This window comes from Neltuma alba, unplaced genomic scaffold, assembly GCF_004799145.2.
Source record: "Neltuma alba isolate B1F8T4 unplaced genomic scaffold, ASM479914v2 tig00013251_pilon, whole genome shotgun sequence".
NCBI classification, from domain to species: Eukaryota; Viridiplantae; Streptophyta; class Magnoliopsida; order Fabales; family Fabaceae; genus Neltuma; species Neltuma alba.
Genome location: NW_021637546.1, coordinates 103,099 through 122,477, shown reverse-complemented (window position 1 = coordinate 122,477; position 19,379 = coordinate 103,099). Strand labels below are relative to the sequence as shown.

At 37.8% G+C, this 19,379-nt stretch overlaps 4 protein-coding genes across 5 annotated transcripts; 1 reads left to right on the top strand and 3 right to left on the bottom strand.

Moving 5' to 3' along the window:
- Nucleotides 1–1,194: 1,194 nt before the first annotated feature.
- On the top strand, nucleotides 1,195–3,125 carry LOC114735775 (molybdate transporter 1-like). The gene has a single exon (XM_028923528.1). The coding sequence runs from the start codon at nucleotides 1,227–1,229 to the stop codon at nucleotides 2,676–2,678; it is 1,452 nt and encodes a 483-aa protein (XP_028779361.1). The 5' UTR covers nucleotides 1,195–1,226; the 3' UTR covers nucleotides 2,679–3,125.
- A 1,528-nt stretch (nucleotides 3,126–4,653) lies between these two features.
- LOC114735785 (probable ADP-ribosylation factor GTPase-activating protein AGD14) lies at nucleotides 4,654–11,420 on the bottom strand. Its single transcript, XM_028923538.1, has 12 exons — nucleotides 11,275–11,420; nucleotides 9,013–9,115; nucleotides 8,868–8,929; nucleotides 8,680–8,776; nucleotides 8,197–8,502; nucleotides 7,456–8,013; nucleotides 7,125–7,280; nucleotides 6,936–7,043; nucleotides 6,757–6,840; nucleotides 5,860–6,025; nucleotides 5,739–5,781; nucleotides 4,654–4,774 (listed from the first exon to the last, which is right to left on the bottom strand). Exons 1-12 carry the CDS (start codon nucleotides 11,418–11,420, stop codon nucleotides 4,654–4,656), a joined length of 1,950 nt encoding a protein of 649 aa, XP_028779371.1.
- LOC114735784 (uncharacterized) lies at nucleotides 11,219–16,168 on the bottom strand. The gene is made up of 4 exons (XM_028923537.1): nucleotides 16,136–16,168; nucleotides 14,153–15,877; nucleotides 12,088–12,343; nucleotides 11,219–12,003 (listed from the first exon to the last, which is right to left on the bottom strand). The coding sequence occupies exons 1-4, from the start codon at nucleotides 16,166–16,168 to the stop codon at nucleotides 11,429–11,431; spliced, it is 2,589 nt and encodes an 862-aa protein (XP_028779370.1). The 3' UTR covers nucleotides 11,219–11,428.
- Nucleotides 15,609–18,960, bottom strand: LOC114735771 (uncharacterized). 2 transcript variants are annotated; one of them, XM_028923525.1, is made up of 3 exons: nucleotides 18,762–18,960; nucleotides 16,116–18,618; nucleotides 15,609–15,877 (listed from the first exon to the last, which is right to left on the bottom strand). In XM_028923525.1, the coding sequence occupies exon 2, from the start codon at nucleotides 18,533–18,535 to the stop codon at nucleotides 16,253–16,255; it is 2,283 nt and encodes a 760-aa protein (XP_028779358.1). In that variant the 5' UTR covers nucleotides 18,536–18,618; nucleotides 18,762–18,960; the 3' UTR covers nucleotides 15,609–15,877; nucleotides 16,116–16,252. The 2 variants fall into 2 exon arrangements, with proteins under 2 accessions (XP_028779358.1, XP_028779357.1); XM_028923524.1 differs by having other exon boundaries at nucleotides 16,116–18,960.
- Between the last annotated feature and the right edge of the window lie 419 nt (nucleotides 18,961–19,379).

Here is a 19,379-nt window from a genome sequence, read left to right as displayed (position 1 = left end):
ATTAAAACGATTAAGTGACGTCTTTAGAAGTTTCAACTTATGATTTAAAAAAAAAAGAAGAAGAAGAAGAAAAAAGAATTGACAACTGAATTTGATTGGGATCTGGCATGTCCTTTTGTTCCCCTTCTCCTAAGATTCCGTGCATCTTTAGTGCACAGTGTGATTGTGCTCTCGGCTGACAGTGTTTCTGGTCTGAAGCAGCTAGCGCACAAATTTTCTTGGCGCCAATAAATAAGAAAGGAAGAAATTAAGAAAAAGAACAAGCACACGCTAATTTTCATACACATAGGAGGCACTATAATTAGTACTGTCTTCGGTTTTAAATATAAAAATTAGTTGATTAATTTGAGTAAATTTAAAAAATAAATTAAATTAGTTATTTGTAATAAATTGGTGTTATCTTTTTTAAAATGTTCCTGTTAATCAAGTGTATTGGTTAGAACTATTATTATTAGAAGTATTATCTTGAAAAAAAAATATAAAAATATAAAAAACAAAATGGATTGTGATCTTATATTTAATATCAAAATAAAAAATCAAAGGAGTATAATAGTTGGATTAGGTCACAAATGCTATTCATGAGAGTGTCTGTGGTCAGCCACATAAGTGGGAACGATACGAGTCAATGGGAAGGATGATTACGATTTTAATTATTAACCAAATTATGTGGTGACATCACACTTAAGTAACATTTTGGCACCATAATAAGCCTATCAACTTGTTCCCCCATGATATGAGCCTACCTGATCTGCTCCACATACACTATTATTATCACCATCCTCATGCTCAAGCACTCGACTTGTGAGTGTAAGCTGCCCTTCAGCAGTGTCTCTAGCTATTCTTTAATTTTGGAATTCTTTTTAAATGATTTTTTTTGGAGCTTCTTTTCATCTTTACATTATCATAAGATGAGAGGCATTTTAATATTTTATTTGCAAAAAATAATTTACTTTTAATTTTTTTTAACAATTTAATATTCTAAATGGTTGAGTTTTTTTTTTTCTTAACTTAGATTTAGTACTCTTCTGTCCATCTTGTTTTACATTCAAATTTTAATAAAATACAACTTCGCTATGTTAAATATATGAATTAGTTTTTTTTTTTTGAGCTGAAAATATATGAATTAGTTAAGCAGCTTGTTTCCAAACTCCTTCAGCAAGTTATCCTTATAAATAGCCCTTGCTCCGCATTTATCATCACACTTGAATATCCCTCTAACAGCATCCATGGCGACTGAAATCCCTTCAATTCCAGACCTTGAAACAGCCCAAGTCTGCCCCCACACAGTTCACGCCGATTCAAAAAATGGTTTCTGCTCCACCGTCGTCTTTCAGAAAGTGAAAACAAACTTGGTTTTCCGTTCAAAATGGGCCGAGTTGAATGGAGCCATGGGGGACCTTGGCACTTACATACCCATCGTGCTAGCCTTGGCTCTAGCCAGAAACCTCAACCTCGGCACCACATTGATTTTCACCGGCATCTACAACGTCATCACCGGCGCCATCTATGGCGTTCCCATGCCTGTCCAGCCCATGAAGTCCATCGCTGCCGAGGCCCTCTCGGAGACCGACTTCGGGGTGCCGGAGATCATGGCAGCTGGAATTTTGACCGGCGGGGTCCTACTGGTATTGGGGGTGACGGGGTTGATGCGGCAAGTGTACAAGCTGATTCCTTTGAGCGTCATCAGGGGAATTCAACTAGCACAAGGTTTGTCCTTTGCACTGACTGCTGTTAAATACGTTAAGACAACGCAAGACTTACCCAAATCTAAATCTCTGGGAAATAGGCACTGGTTTGGTTTGGATGGCTTGGTTTTGGCCATTGTATGTGTTTGCTTTATTGTCATAGTGAACGGAGCTGGCGAGAATCATGGGTGTGAAACTAGAGAAGGTACTGATGATAATTACGATCTGGGTGATCACCAACAACGGGTTGAAGTTCGAAGAAACAGGACAAGCCGAGTAAGAAAGCTGATATTCTCACTTCCTTCTGCATTTTTAGTTTTTGTATTGGGGGTTGTTTTGGCCTTCATAAGAAGGCCTACGGTTGTGCATGAAATCAAATTTGGACCCGCCTCTTTAGAAGTTGTGAAAATATCTAAACATGCTTGGAAGAAAGGATTCATCAAAGGTGCAGTTCCTCAACTACCACTGTCAATTTTGAACTCTGTGATAGCTGTTTGCAAGTTATCCTCAGATCTGTTTCCAGGGAAGGATTTCTCAGCCACTTCACTTTCAGTGACAGTGGGACTGATGAACTTGGCGGGAAGTTGGTTTGGTGCTATGCCTTGCTGCCATGGAGCCGGTGGACTAGCAGGACAATACAAGTTTGGTGGAAGAAGTGGGGCTTGTGTGGCTCTTCTTGGTGCAGCCAAATTGGTGCTGGGTTTTGTACTGGGCAATTCTTTGGCTCTTATTTTAAACCAGTTTCCTGTAGGGATATTAGGCGTATTGCTATTATTTGCCGGGGTTGAACTAGCCATGGCTTCAAGGGACATGAATACTAAACAAGATTCTTTTGTGATGCTTATTTGTACGGCAGTTTCGCTGGTGGGTTCCAGTGCGGCTCTTGGGTTTTTGTGCGGAATGATTGTGTTTGTGATTCTGAGGCTAAGGGGCTGGACAAAGGGTCAGCCTTTTTCTACCATTTGGACGCGAGAAACCCCTGAGCAACCCTGAACACAGTCGTCAAGTGTGTATAAATTAAAATAATTATTGCTTCATGCGTGTTCTGGGTGCTTCTTGCCTCTGTATGTGGTATGAAAATAAGACTATTTCCGGTCCTAAATACGAAGTGGATGTTATATTTAGGATTGGAAGCAGTATATGTTGTTGCTAGTGTTGGTATCCGTTGTCGATATTGGTATTTTCTGATAGAATTTCTATCTGTGAAGGGGTGCTTGCAGTAATGGTTTATAGCGTTTTGCTCTCTGATGAGTAGCGTACGGATACTCGGACTACGGATGCGTAGAACTTAATTACCGATATAAATGGTCTGTTCATTTTGTGTGCAAGTTTCCCTAGGCATGTAGTTTTTTTTTTTTTGAGTGAGATGTTTTTTGTTTTTGGCCAATTAGGCAAATTCTTGATTTTCATGATAAGAAGTATAACTTTCCATTATGAGATAATGAGTTTAAATTTGTCCACTGAGCTAAATGGTGGCATGCATCATGACACCATCACAGCTTTTCGAATTTGCCCAAAAGCACAAAGCAAGACGAATTTACCATTATTAGCAGTGTCCCCTTTTTTTTTTTCCTTTTAATCCAATAAAGCTGAATGGAAATAATTATGATATTAATTGATACCAATAACCATGAGTATATATGATTTTTTCTTTGAGATATTCTCCCACCAAATGATCTCCCCTAGTTCCTAGCTATTAGCACGGAGAAGGATAAAAGTGAATATTAAAACTTACCCCAATTCTTCACCATGGAATATGGTCTGATCAATATGAAAGATGAAGCATTATAAACATTATCATCATTCTCATTTCAAAATTTTTAATTATATAAAAACATGCATATAGCTCCGGAGAGGTAAGAGGTTGGAAAGACCAAAGAGCTCATAACACATTCTGAAAAAGCACTTGTGAAATCTAAAGATGAACACTAATCATATCCTTGAACTTGAATGAAGGAACCCATATACATTCTCTTCAATCATAATCACCCAAATTGATTACCAATTGTGCCTTTCAGGTCTCTAAAATCATTGTCTAGCCTCCACTCTCTAGTTCTGCATATTTGGGAGCATGACTCATTCCTCAAATATGATTTCTCTCTTTGAAACGAACGGTTACTGTTACACATATACGAATTGGCACCCCACTTGGTTTAATGCCATCTTTACGAGCTTACATTTTAATCATGAATCATTATCTTACATACATTGCATCCATTAATTATTGTTATTTGTCAGACTTCACAATCATATTTCGTGCTTCTTGTCTCTAGATCCATGTATCTCCTCACGGTAAAGCGTTGAGTACGGTTTGAACCCAAAAAAAAAAAAAAAAAGAGTGCGGAATTATGTAAATTAACAGCGGCTTAGACTATCATTATTCTTACAGTATAGCTTTTTAATTGGTTGAGGTTTCTGTTTCAAAACTAATTAAGGGATAATGATGAACATTGTTGAGTGCCATATGTGAAGGCCGGAAAATTACTCTTGATTTTTTTTTACCATTTATAGTATAAACGCGAATATATTTCTTTAATAGATAGTACAAAACAACAATATGGCTAAAATTGTTTTTTTTCATAACCTTAATATTTAATAATAATTATTTAAATTTAACTTGAGCAATGAAAATTTATTTTTAATTATTAATTTTTAATGTTTAACTAAAATATTATTGTTCTGCTTTATTCCTTTTAAATTACTCAGCTTGCCCAGTTCATTCACCATAAATAAAAGGTAAAATTTAGATGGATGAAATCTAATAAAAGAGTTCATTCACCATAAATAAACAGAAAATTCCAATATATACAGATTTTTATCGCGCAGGCCAGCATCTTGTTATCCGTCGACCGTCGTACCCTTGTCAACATGTCAAATATACATATATAACACACACACACACACACACACATAGTAATCTGCAATCCGAGAGGTCAAAAGAAGTCTGAGTATGCCAACAATTTTCATGCTATCCAAATGGATTTCCTCCTGTCTTCGGAAAAGAATTGAGAGAGTAGCCGGGAGCCATATATCCTCCAGTTGAATGTTGGAAGGCTGTTTCACCATTGAAGCTGCCAGCCCTTCGAGGCCTGAAAAATATTAACAAGCAATTAGAATTTGATTCAATTCACGTAAGTGCTGAATTATTGTAGTTAGGCAGTGGCTGTTACAGCCTTACAGGAAACTCTCATAATGAACAGGAATGCGCAGTCACGGGATCGTGCAACTTAAATCCTGATGAGATCTACTTGTAGAAAGGTCTGGTGAAAACAACCCATTCTAATCTTCCAAAGAAGTCTTGATTTGATTTTACATATGGAGCCTATTCATCATGTAAACCAAATTGCATAGTGACCACATTCCTATTTTTATTGGAGATAATCTTATTCGAAAAACTATTCAACATTAAATTTGAGCATTTCTCCTAATATAATTTAAACTTTAATTTGCTATGTTATGAGAATTAGTCATTTCTACTAGACCCATATAGTGACTGCTTATTTCTTCTCTTTTCTCGTATCAATAACTTTTTGGAAAAACCATATTGGAGATACTTATACTTTTTTATAATTTTCAATTTGATATCTATGTATTTTTTGTTCTTAACTAAATCTTTAATTTTGCTCTATTAACATCATTAATTCTTATGTAGAGACTAAAAATATCAATAGAACAAAGTTATAAGAGCTAATGTTACTAAAAAGATAACATTAAATGTTTAATTAAAAAGAAAAAAATACATAAGTACCAAATTAAAAATTGAGAGAAAGTATAGGTACCTTCAATATGGTTTTCCCTAACTTTTTTATTGCTAAATAGGTTACCCCTTTTTAGTAAAAAGAATATCTTTTACTTTAGCGTAAAAGCCAAGGAGAAAAGAGTGGAAGCTTTTATCCCTGCTCCTTTGAAGCAAGTTACGCTATTTATAACTTAGAAATGGTGTTTTCTGATATGGCCACCATATATTGGGAAATAGTTTTTTGGGGGGGGGGGGGGATCGAGCATGTTTCATCGCTTATAGCCGTTATTTTAAACAAGAAGAATGGGATGTACCTGGCAGTTTGCATATTATTGTTAACTTGCTCAAAGTATGCGCCTGAAAGCGAAAATAATCAACACTGTAACTGATGAAGAAGAAAATTTTAGAGAAAATAAAAAATCTCAAGGGCAATACCAGAAGGAAATCCAGGAGTGAAGGGAGATTGCGGAGGCACTGAAGATGCATAATTTGGGGATTGAGGTACCATCGACCCTAAAGCCCCCACGCTTGAAGCGCGCACTAATCCTGCTCCAGTTGGCATAGCAGTTTGTGCACCACGCAAATTTGCCATGGTAGGAAACTGTGGACAAATACCACCTTTGAGGGTTAAGATAGTTGTTTTGAGAAATTCAGTTGTTACACCAGCGACCTTTTACTTACGCAAGACATATCATTGAAGTAGTCTCTCAATATCAAACCTCTTTTTTAATGTCATGGAACAATTTCGTGAAAGGAATGAAAAGGAAACAGAACCAACAACAGATGATAAGCATCCTTCCAAAACAAACCAATTGAACAAGATTTTAAAAGAACTTTCTAAATGTCTCTTATGGTTTGCATGTGAATAAAAACTCCACATGATAACATTTAAATAACTTTCGCCTGAAAATATGATTTTGTATTTGAATTCCAACTTCAATACAGATTTACAGCATTAAATAGCTCGTGCTTTCTCCAAGATAAATATGATTATCTAATAAAGTGCAAGAAACAACATCCTAACTGCAGAATCTCACCGTACACCCTCAAAGCAGAAATAAAACGAGATGTGGATTGATTCCATGCTATACTTGGTATACAGTTAGCTGGATATTATTACGTTTGGCTCTATATGGTATAAAAATATTCACAACTGCCAGCTCCAGGACTATTTATCCCTCAATTTCTTTTATGTATGCAAAAGACAGTTCATATCTCATTAAGGGAAATAAAACAAGCATTTGACTCATAAAGGTTTCAAAGCATGCAACGAAACGAGAAGCAAGGACAGATCAGATCTACACACAAAATCAGTCTTCATATTGTACGTACTGCAGATGCAAGGACTCGAGGTCTCCCCTCAGTTGCATCAAATGGGTTCGTGGACTTTGTTGCAGTGGGAAATGCCGAGACTGGCTGTAAATGTAGAATCGTATTAGCTCTGTACTATAGGTTTAAAAGTTTAAGATCAATAGAGAATACATATAAACTCAATGAGTTGCCTAACATACTGCTGCATTAGAATAATACTGCAAGCCGTATCCCATACAATGAGGCTGAAAATTCTGCCAGCCTGCTTGCGGTGCAGGGCCTGGTAAGTAGCTAGTAGTAAAGAGATTCTGCAGAGAATTCATTCATGCGTTAAGGCTCTTTTTATTATTATTTTTTCAACGCACAAGAACAACACATCATTTTGTTACCGCTGGAAGTTCCTTTCTTCCAATAGACTTGGTTTGGGTTATCCTAGGATGGGATCTGACATCAGATCTGGTGCCTTGAGCAGGTTTTGATGCGGGTTCAAGAGATAGTTCCATAAGAGAGTTTGAAAGGTCCTGCGCTTTAGGATCAACTTCTGGCTGTATATAATAACAAAAATGTAGATAATTAGCAGCCATGTACTGGCAAACAGGCAAGAATGCATACGCTTGCAGGCTTTCATATCGTTCGCTTTTGCAACTTCTTCTCAATACTGTCGGACGCGAAAACTCAAACATTTTATCAGATAATAGAAAGTTTTAAGGAATATCTCACCTGATTAAGCGAAGGAACATCTCTGACTGACGGACTCATTGGTTGTGTCGCTGAGCTACCAGCTATTGAGGGTTGCGTCAGATCAGAATCACTGGTTGATGTAACCGAGCAAACACCAATGTTGTTGGGAAGTGGGGTTATCTGGCCTGCTGACGTCGGCGGTGCTAAATCCACATCCACGGAGATATCTTCTACTCTTGCAGTTGGAGTATCATTATCAGCAGTGCGAACATCAGACAAACTACTGGCTGTTGCATACAACGGACCAGACAATTCAGAGAGTAAAAATTCTATAGCATCTAAAGGTTTAGTTGCTGTCTCTGTTGTAGAACACTTCGAGGTATGTGTGTTTGGGGTTTGAGAAGCCTCCTTTGCAAGGGAAGTTTCAAACGGTGCCCAGTCACTTCCATCATTTGATTGAGATGTAGACTGAGCTTCCGGTGCAGTTGCAGAATCAGAAACCCGTGATGTGACGACAGTCAAAGTCTGGGTTTCTGGGTTTTCCTGTTCAGCAGGATTCTCCTTAACGGATCCCTCTCCACCGGCAGGTGCACCCTTCTGAAATTGAGGTTCAACAGAGACTTCAGTTCGAGTTGAAACAGCAAGTACAACGGAATAATCGGGCGGAATACAAAACAAGAAAAGGTATTACAAGAAATCAGAACTAGAAGAAAGAGATAATAGCAATTAGCAAGGGAAAATGATTTCAATAGTAACAGCTCAAAAGAAAGATGAACACACCTTCCCTCTGTCCACATGCTTTTGTACTTCAGGTGAAACCGCTGTTTCCTTTGATTCTGTGCTTGAAAACCTGCGACTTCTAGATTCATTGTCTCGGAACCTATCATCAACAACCTCGATTTTCACAGGATTTCTTCTGTGGTTCCCATTCCTCGAGGCTATAGGACTTCTTCTGTCCTCATAATAATACTTGAAACTCCTGTCCTCGTTTCGTGAACTAGGACTACGCATATCATTTCTATCTTCATAACGTTCGCTTCGGGAAAAACTGAGCTTCCTGATATTGTAGGAATCCTCCTTGTCATTCTGAGTGGAATAAAATAAAATATTTTTCTGTCATCTGTCATTGTCCAAGAAGCACATATTGACAAGGACACAAAACACGTCAAACTGATTGGTGTCTAAATACAATTTGAAGTGCCATGAGTATCAGACCGAAGAGGACTCTGTTTTTCTTGTGTATATATAAAGTCCAGAACTTACCAATCTGACTCTGGGAAGATTATCTTGGGTCCTTTCACCGGTGAATCTTCTATCCACGTAGACTGACTTGATAAAATCGCGAAGTCTTGGTATGTTACTGAAAGCGACCACATGAATTAAAACAGACGCAGACAATGCATGCAGTGCTATACAAAATCAACGAGCAAGACTAGCAAATCAAGTTTTACTTGGTATCGGGATAAGAATGACGATGAGGATCCCAGTCTTTAAAATATTTCTGCTTTGCTTTCTGTAAGTGGAGTTAGATTTTATTACAAAGTTAATAAGTGGTAGATTTATGGTTTTGGAAGAAAAATAGATGATCATTCTCACTTCATTGCCGCCTGCCTGAAGAGCAGTGACTTCTTCTGCAGAAAATTTAGCCATTGATACTGATTTTACTCGGTGGTTAAACTCTCGTCTGCATTTCATGCACCTAGTCAGCAATTTGAAAGATGTAAAACAGACAGGTAAACTGTTAATACGCACTGAATTCCGCTGCAATTTGTGCAGACGAATGTCCAAAAGGTTGTGCAGACATATTGTGGTCCCTGATTCAGAAATGCATGTCAATCCAGGTACAGATAAGAAATGTCTTATTATGAAAGAGATCAAATTCTGTTTTCGAGAGAATTGCCCAAAAATTTAAAGAAATAAACAAGAGAGGTTCATACCAAACTATTGCAGTTGATACATCTCCGATTTTCAGGAAGTTTCGAGAGACTTCGAATTTCTCTTTCGATTTTCCCATCTTCTTTCATCCGAGATCCCATCTTTCTAGGTTCGACAGCTCGAAGTTATTATCGTCTATCAAGTAGCCATATTACAAAAAGAACTGTATTAAATGGATAATATGAGAGTCAGGAGACTTTTCTTTTATGCGGAGAGTTGAGAGGATTTATATTTTGCAATCTACAAACATATCATGCAGGTTGCCATGCAGAAGTACATCAAAGGCCCTCCAAGACATGAGCATTGAATTGGTTGAACCACATCTTTCATTCAAATTTTCCTGAACATTCTGTTCTTCTATCTCCGGATATGAAAAGGCGGGGAAATTCACCAATCTTAAGAAACACAACCATTATTTTTTCCTCTTTTCCTTGTTTTTGTCAATGTTTATTGATAATTTTCTCACTAAAAAAGCCAGAGAAGGAAAAAGCTAATGGAAAACGAACCTGCTCATTCATTGACGATGAATACCCAGTTGCGCAGCCATTATAAGAGAAGAAACAAGATAGAAGAGGATAGAATTGGAAGGAATGTGAATGATAAAGGTAGGAACGACGATTTTCGAGAAATGGGGATGGAGGGAAAGCTGCCGGCAATAACGGTAGCGCGTAATTTAATTACCGTTGAGCTCAACTGCGCAGGAGCCAGGAGGCCTCATTTCTTTTATGGGATTTTTTTTAAAAAAGATGTAGGGGAAATCTCATCATGTTTTTCTAATTCAATAATCTATTAGTGGATTTTCAACTTATTACTTCGTTGAAAATGGTTAAATTTGTACATACCATTTTTATTACTTATTTGTTTGTTGGGAGGTTTTTCTCGAAATTAAACGGGATTTCAAAACAATATTTTCAAAACTAGAATGGCAGTTTAGAGTTCATTTGATTTTCCTTTTTCTCAGTAGAGTTTCAATCTTAGATTTCTATTAAACTGGAATTAAAATAAATAATCAATAATCAAATATCATTATATTCTTCGAGATTAATTTTATTGGATGCAAATTCATTGGCATTTTGCTCCAAAAGATGAAGTGATAAACCAAATAACAAACTGCCACAGCACCATTAGTCATTAGATTCCATTTTCCCCGTTTATTGATTCTTTTATTGTCTTCTTTGTTATACTTTTCTTTCTTTAACTTTAATTTAAAAAAATTCGGTACTATTCACGAAAATAGAAGGCTATGATTTAGCAAGTAATTCCCCCCCCCCCCCCCCCAGCGTGCTGTCGTGGATTCACTGAACTAGAGCCTCAAGTCCTTGGTTGAAATAGAAGCATTAAACAGCAACGTCATACCAGCAATTGCGTACGCACTGGGTCGACAAAGTACCGTACACCAAGTCATTGCCAATTCATCATATAAGAACCCCGGCACATTAGGCTTAGGAGTATGGACAGAGGAAACTATACAAATATTTTTCTTGCTCTTTTTTTTTTTGGCCAAAATGCAAATGATTTTTCATATGCGCAGCTCCGAGATCATGGGCAGGGTCCCCCCACACACACACAAGATGAATAGGTGGAAGATTGACTGACCGAGTTTAGTGGATAACGTACTAATGCTACACGCTGTTATACGAATGATGAGCTTACTATCACCTAATCCATCACAAACACTGATTTTCCATTCAGAGGGATGGTTGTATCATTATTCGACCAATTTCTCTTCACATATTAACATTTGAAACTCAGTTTTCGTCCCGGGAGGGTGGGGGAGGAGCAGGAAGAGGAGCGAAAAAAAATCTGTACAAAAAGTGGGCAGCCAAATTTCCATGGCCTCGAGCAGATCAGTGCATCGGTCCTACCGAACTGAGCAGATCTAAAGCTGGGGGGAAAAAACTCGTATTAGAGCAACAAAATCACATCTGCCTCACTGCTCTCAGCACTCCTGGTTGAAGTTCACTACGGGAATATCCACCACCCTTGAAGTAAAAACTAGACCTATGTCTAGCAAAAACAATGCCGAGCCTAGCACTTCGCCTCTTTTGCCACAAATTGAACGAGTCCATTCAGTGGTCTACCCATCACTGTTCAAGCACTCAGAAGCCTTCACAGCTTCAGCTGTCATGAGAGCAATCACGGCCTTGTGAACTGCAAGATCTGCTCGGTGGAGCAACCTTTGCGCCCTCTCTCTCTTTAATTTAGCCATGCGATGAGCATGCTGAGCCGCACCAGAGGGGTCATGCAACCTAAACTCCTCAAGATCTGAACCATCCAGTTGTTCAGTCTCATGGCTATAAGGCCCATCCAATAGGCACTCCCTGTTGCTTGGCAAGTCGTCATAACCCATATTCCACCTATGAACCCCATTTCTCTTTCCTGACATTCTCTGGTTGAAAGAAGCCATCATTTGCGAATCATTATGATACATAAACGACCCAGATTTCTTTGACTTGCTATGGTGAAATTTGGAGACATTATTTCTATCAAATCCATTTCTGCTTGTTGTGTAATATGCCATGCTGCTAGCTCCCCTTGGTGAGAATACCCTTGGTGATGTCTGAGGCAATGGAGAATCATCCAAAGAATCATAATTATAGCCTGGGTAAGAAAACTTTTCATCACCAAATGCAAAGCCGTTCTGTCTTCTTCCTGACAGATCAACAGTCACATGTTACAAAAAAGCAACATTCATTAACCACAACACAAATATAAGCAATTTCATCAAATACTTACCAAAGGTATGAAAACCATCTTGATCTGCTAAAAAGTTGTGTGTATGCCCAGAGACTGAAAATTTCTTTTGTGATCGCTGTTTTAATCCCTTGTTCATCACTTCTAAGCCCCTTGGTTTCAAACAGAAAGCAAACATAGGTGGCTTCTCCAAAGTTGCAGCTTTATCCAGGCAGCCATTAGGACTACGTATATTGTTCTTGGTAATAGCTACTTCCCACTCTTTCAATTGTTGTTGATACCTTTCCCACAGAGGAGGCTGAACGGATAATAGTAATTATGATCTCATATTTCAAGAAATTAATAATTGAATATGCAGATCATGAGAATAGAATAAGAGAAAAAAGTAAAATAGAGTTTGTAAATTTTAGTTGAGAGGAGTAAAACGAACCTTAAGAACAAAGAGTTTCACCAATGCAAGAAAAAACAGAACAACAGCAGAGGATAAGGAATCCTACCAAAAATTCTGCGCATAAAATAATTCCAATCTCATGCCCCCTAAAGAAACCACTTGCAAAACCCGAAGCCAAAAAACAACTCTTTCCCAAACAGAAATATGGAGAAAGCACTCTTCCATGGGACTTACATTAATTCTTGCGGCAAAACCTCTAAACAACTCAGAAATCACATATACCAGCTAACCAGATACCCATTAAGATGCTAGCAGTCTATTAGGTCATGTTTGGTATGTATGAAAAACTGCCATGAGAGGGAGATGGATGGAGAACTCCTTGTCCTGATATGCTTGGTACCCATTATTTAAGTTACTAAAGAACTGGTGCCTCCCTCATACAAGAGAACCAAGCTTCCTTCACTTTAGCTAAGACAAGGTTCTTCCAACCAAAAAACAAAAAACAAAAAACGTATTGCTAACTTTGATCTGATTTGTAACAAAAAATGTCAACTGATTGCCCCTTCTTAATCTAAAATATTTCAATGTTTAAAGTTTAAAAAATAAGTATTATTTAATAAAAATCTAAACGCCATTTCTCTTAAAAATGTTAGCCTTCTAGTTATACCAAAATAATGCCCTATCATTTTGAAAACTCAATTTGGGCATTTTAATGGAAGGTATTCATGTCATTTGGTCACTTTGACTCCCTTCTTTCTTTTAGTTGCTTCATACCAAGCTTCCAACGCAAAACAGAAAAAGGGACAGAAAATTTAGCAAGCATATTTCTAGCCGAAAAATCACTATTCACGAAAGCCTCCCCCTCTGCATTTCCTTTAAAAATGGCTTCATCCAAACAAACATGACCTTAGAGATCTGCCACGCAGGTCATGACGGAGAAATGATGATGCACTACAAAACCAACATTTATCACAGAAATATTTTATTTCCAATTTTTCCTAGTTACTTTGATCATTTGCTATCTATTTGTTTATTAAAACTCCAGTGTAAGAAAGTTGTGTAAGAGTGTTTCACACCTGACACTGTGCTTTAGGGAAAATAATTCTTCATAGTGAATATGCCCATTTTTATATTAATTTTATAAAGTTAGAATTGCCAGAACTAAAGGATAAGTCATTTCCACTACCCCAGATTTTCAAGAGATTAGCGAATTTTGCATCATGCCTGCGTTTGTGCTGGAGGATAGGAATAAGTTCCTTGTCCCCAAAACATAAATGGCAAAGCAGCAATGAGTTTCAAGAACACCCTACAGTTGATTAAGACTGGAAATCACATTTAAAAAGATAGTTTTAAACAATCACATAACCATCAATAAGCGCCCAATAATCTAGATACTTTCACATGGAATCCACAACAACTTATAAAATCTACTGTCCTTTAAAAAAGGCTTAAAAAAGACCATCTATTAAGATGCTACACTCAGCAATAGCTTGAACAGTTTAGCCTTAGCTTTGAAAGGGGGCAAAACATAAATGAGTTAAGTAACAAAGCTAAGTATTGATCAAGCACATAATGACAACTTCTGTTTCATCTCTCTCCTCCGACTTCCATTCCCTATTCATCTTTACAAGCAAAGCATATCACATTATGTGGGATATTCTTAAAATTTAAAATAAAATGCCAGTGCCTGATTAATAAGGATAGTTTAGAGAGTACCTGGAAATGTCGAATCAAAGCCATTCCCTTCTTCTTTCTTCTCTGCTGCCAATGCTCATAGATAGTATGGACAACATACAAGGGCCTAATATCAGGTATGAGCTCCTCTATTTCATTTGTAGAAAACTCAACACGTTGTTGGGCATATGCAGCCTTTTCAAACATGTCCATTGTCTTCTCAAAAATTTCTTCAGATATACCTTCACATTCACTGTTGTCTTTTTTAGAATTTCGAATGTCAAAAAACCACTTCTCATCCTCACTATCCATGTCATACAAGACACGTAATGGATCCAAAGCCATCTCAACATCTGTTTCAACCTGATGGAAATACCTAGAACTACGAACAAATGCAACTTCAGTTCCATTGTTGTCATTCTCTTTTAAGAAGCGAACACCAGGAATAGGTATATTTTTTACTGAAGCAGCACGTATGTTCCGATTATAGCATTCCTGATGCATCTCCTTGAAGAGAGCCCACTGACTCCTCTCAGTAAATTCCAGTACCCAATTCTTACCTCCTTTCCACATCATAGCATGTGTGTAACGATTTGTTGATCCAGGCTGAAAAAACTGATGGGCTTTATATGAATACCTTGTAATCCCAGAAAGTTTTACAGAAAGTTTCCACTCATTATGATCAAAAAGCTCTAACACAACCTGCGCACCAGATTCTCTCCAACCCTTCTCACCAAGGGTAATCAGCACATTTGCATCACAATATAAAGAATCAAAATTCTTTTCAATGCTTCCAGCAACATCAGATGACTTTCTCTCATTTGCTTTTCTAATTCGTTTGTGAGGAAACCCTTTCTGATTATGGCTTTTGTCCCTTGAACTACAATCATACCCATGAAAAGGCAAAGAATATGACACTTGTGTTCGAGGCTTCTTGGGTCCATTACTAAAACCATTGTGAAGAGTGTCAGCCTTTCCGTCTGACCACCCATGAGATGATAACCCAAATGATGAAGAGCTATTTCTGTTCCTGTGCCAAGAACTTCTGGGTGCAGTTGGATTAGGGCTTGGAATGAAACCTCCATTTATATTCCAAGACAAATCAGAAGAGTGCTGAGCATCATGCAAGTCACACTCCATAGATTTATCAATACGGTCAGCTGAAGGTAATTGGATACTGAGATCACCCGCAAAAGAAAGGGACAAATCTCCAACCTTATCCTCACCAATCAAAGAACTGGAGGGTAAAGGGCAATGTTCTGACCTAAAATAATGGGATTTCTCCTCTGATAACTGAATAGTACTAAGCCTCTCAGAACCATAAGAACTAGAAGTTCCAGCACTATTAAGAGCAATATTCTGACCGCTTTGAGGAAGAACTCCATCACAGCAAACAGAAGAACCAATTACCAACTCAGGTTCAACAAAAGAGTCATCTTTTGACCAAACCATCATGTTTTGCTTCAGATTAATTTTGGAATTCCCGTTAGAGTAATCATCAAGGCCACAGCAGCCATCCGTCATGAGACCAGAGCTTTCTTGATCAGCAAGTGGCATGTGATCACAAAAGCTTAGATGAGCTACAGATCGCTCCATCAGCAGCTTAAGGTGCAAACTAATAAAAAATGTAGGCGCAGCAGCAAAAGAAAGAGCAAATGGAGGAAGCTTCTGATTGGCAGAATCAAAACAGTGATTAGCACGGACTTTGGTGGACTCTTTAGAAATACCCATCATATTAATTCCTTGCCTAGTTCTCTTCTGCATGACCTGTAGCACAAGTTATAAAAGTTAATCCAGCACCAAGAAGGATAATGAAATATCCAACAAGAGTCAATTAACATTGACCTATAAAAGCCTTGATGCAATTTCAAGAAAATTTAAACAGAGATAGAGATAAAGTTGCATTATTCATTTTTCTAAAATTAAATACAAACATACAACAAATATGTAGATAGCTATTCTGGTTAAATTCTTAACGAAGGAGGGGCACAGTACAAGGAGGTACCTTGAATGAGGATGACTTGCCAGTAGAAGTAATAGAGAACCGGCTTGATCCATTTTGAAGGGCCTGGACATTATCAAATGTGCATTCGGAGATATGGAGCTGCTTACTGAGCAGACAACGACTCTTGAGTTTAGAATCTAGGTACATCCATTTGAATTCTTCACTCTGGAGAAGTTATAAAATGCAAACACAAGCTGCTTCTTTAAGTCGTATAAACATGAAAACTTGAATCTTATAGATGTAACTGGCAACTGCAAGTCCAAATACATCCCTTGGTCAGCAGGTTGATGAAATACCCTAAGGACCAGAAAGACAAAGGATGCGGCCATCTTCAAGCAACCTTCAAATAACAGAAATCTCAACCCAACCACATTATCCACAAAAAGCATCTCCAGATGAACTCTTGGCCACTTCACCATCAGAGTACCATGCTGCAGCAGCACTGCAGTATGAAGTAACTGCAAATTTTGCCATTCAAATGAGCTGTTTATCACCAAATGCACTGGAAAGTTAAAGTCAAATTTGAATGCTGCTGACTGTGTGTCAAGAAAACATATTTTCAATACCCCTGCACTGTAAGTGAACTGCAAAGGCCCATCAATCTCAAAGCTCCTATCATCTGCTTCTTTTACTTCACCAGCCCGGCCAAAAACAGGGTTAAAGTAACTGGAACCAGGTGCGATTACTGTAACTTTTTTCTCTTCAGACACAGGACACATAGGAGGGGACCTGCGAAATCGCCTTCTAAAGTATACAATAGGTGTCTTGCCATCTTTAGGGCAAGCAGCCCTAGGCAATGAGGAATTCTCACTATAGCTATTACCTAATTTATCTTGCAATACGGAATCGCTGGGAAGGTTACTTCCACCACCTTCCCAGAAACTCTTCTCTGAACATCCCTGTACTCCAGCAGGTTCCTCATACAAGGTTGGGGCTGAATTCAAAACTGTAGCAGAATTTTTCTGTTTCTTCATGCCATGGAAAGAGGATTTAACCCGACGAGAAGTTCGAGCCAGCCAAGAAATTATAGGCTCAGAATCCATACAGTTTCCATCACAGTTGTCATTCTTTGTAGTCAGTTCTCTTCGTCTTTCTTGTCTAGGCTTGCTTCTCCTTTGCTCGTCAGATCTTTTGCTTCTCATTACAGCTCTTTTTCCCACAACCTTTCTTGGCACTTCACTGGGAAGTAACAGGAGTTTGAACCTTTCAGTTTGAAGATCAATCCATTCTTCATCACGATCATCATATTTGATATGGTGAAGCATTTTTTCTTTGTCATAGTCATTGATAAGTCCATCATACCAGCTTTGATCTAGAGGCCAAAAAACCTTAATTCTCCGGTTCAATACCCAATATGCATCCAAATCACCCAAGAAAATTTCATAAAAATGGCGCCTCTTCCTAGAGTTACCTTTTTCTTTATGTTGATTCCTTGGCCTCAAGACCCTAGAAGCAGTATCAGCAGATCCCAATTCAGCATCTGACAAAGACTTCACCTCATGAAAAACATGATTTTGATCAGAAGATAGCGAAAAGGGTAAACCATTTGCTGCTGGTAAAGTGGAAGACTTGCTACCAGAGGAAAACCCTGTACAACTGGGATCAAATCTTGAAGATAGCATCCTTGCTGCATTCTCCTCGAGATTCTCCTCCTCATCTTCCTGTAGTTCATCAGATATTTTACTAATATTGACTGAAGCATCAGCCTGCTTGGAAAGGCACGTATTATCGAGAATTAAAACGTCTTGCTCCCTCCTTGACCTCTTCAAAGAATCATCACCATTATTTACAACAGAACAACAGGCAGGGTCTTCGTTCTCCTTGAAATTCTTAACTAAATTCAAATCACTACTCCTGTTTTCCTTAGATTCATCAAAATTCCTCTTTCTGTTTGGAGGTGATTCGGTCCTCCCATCCAAGTCATCAGCACTTAGATTAGTCATCAGATCACCATGACCACTTTTACAGTCATTCTGCCCTACCAGAATCGGTCCTTGACTAACTGCAAATTTCTTCCTCCCCACAAAACCCCTTTTTCGCTTTGGAATATGAACGGCAGCATCATCTAGACTAAGTGAAACTCTATTTAAATCACTAGTGTCACACAATCTCTGACTCAGCCCGAACTTCAGTTCACGCAAATCCTGTTTACCTGAACTTTGCTCTACTTGACGTTGTTCATCAACAATCTTTTTGGCCCCACTGTCAGCATTTTCTAAGCTCCTTAAAGACACTTCCTTCCTAGACTTCTTCTTCTCGTTCCTCTTCTCATCATCAACCCTGGGAGTAATACCCTTCCTCTTTAAGTTCTTGTTTAGAGTCTCCTTCGTCTCTTTTGATTTATACAAACTTTTAAGATCCAAAGTTCTCGATTTTTTGGGGATCAGACTCCCATAGGAATTCTCTGATCTATTTTCCATCAACAATCCACAGAAGGGACACCCAGACAAAAATCTCCCAAATTTCACATTCCATCACACATGCCTTTTCACGTTCTTCAGATCTGTTACACCAAACCGACGAAAATAAATCATTCCTCGACTAGCCCAGTAACTAAGATCACGCCAATCTCCTGGGTACTGGGCGAATTTCATTTCATAATGCCAGAAAAATTAACCACGAAATGAGAGCACTTCGCATACTTACCTCAAATGATGTACCAAGAAACATTCGATTCATCCAACAGATCATGGAGATCACGAACACGAATCATGGATGAATGCACGAGTCTCATCTACGCCATTTGAAACCCTAACAAAATCCCGATTTGGGAACAAGTTTTCCACATAATTCGATTTCGCTATTGTTTTCCGACCAAAAAAATCACAATTGTCTCCGTCTAGGGTTTCTTCTAATTTCTCTAGAAAAGATTTAAATCGAAAATAGCCAACAAAAATATTAAACGGAAATAATTAATAGTTGCATATACGAAATTTCTTGAGGGTTTTATTACGTGTCGGAATAACTTTTGTTAGATTTTAAAAAAATGATAATGGAATTTCATAGGGTTAATATAGTTGAATTTCAAAGAAAAAATATAATATTTGGCTTCTTAAATGTACTTTTGTTTTGATTTTAATTCACAAAAGGTTCGAGTATTTATTAAATTATAAGAATTAATATTTTAAATAAAAATCAATTTAATAAACTAAAACCTGTTATTAAAATTTCAGATATCAAGACAGAAATAAGATCAAATTTGAGAACTCAAAAATTATATTAACTCATTTCAATAACTCCAAAATGTCAAAAAAAATTGTAATA

Bases quoted from the DNA above. Each gene is read 5' to 3' on its own strand.
- LOC114735771 (XM_028923524.1), bottom strand. From the start codon at position 18,535: ATGGAAAATAGATCAGAGAATTCCTATGGGAGTCTGATCCCCAAAAAA.
- LOC114735784 (XM_028923537.1), bottom strand. From the start codon at position 16,168: ATGGATCAAGCCGGTTCTCTATTACTTCTACTG. The intron at 12,344-14,152 runs GTACTCTCTAAA...TTATCCGTTCAG, and splicing joins CTTTGATTCGACATTTCCAG to CCTCCTCTGTGGGAAAGGTA. The intron at 12,004-12,087 runs GTAAGTATTTGA...TTGATCTGTCAG, and splicing joins AGATGGTTTTCATACCTTTG to GAAGAAGACAGAACGGCTTT.
- LOC114735775 (XM_028923528.1), top strand. From the start codon at position 1,227: ATGGCGACTGAAATCCCTTCAATTCCAGACCTTGAAACAGCCCAAGTC.
- LOC114735785 (XM_028923538.1), bottom strand. From the start codon at position 11,420: ATGGACTCGTTCAATTTGTGGCAAAAGAGGCGAAGTGCTAGGCTCGGC. The intron at 9,116-11,274 runs GTGATTTTGTTG...ATTGCTGACTAG, and splicing joins CTGAGAGCAGTGAGGCAGAT to GTGCATGAAATGCAGACGAG. The intron at 6,026-6,756 runs GTACGTACAATA...ATTTGTCCACAG, and splicing joins CTCGAGTCCTTGCATCTGCA to TTTCCTACCATGGCAAATTT.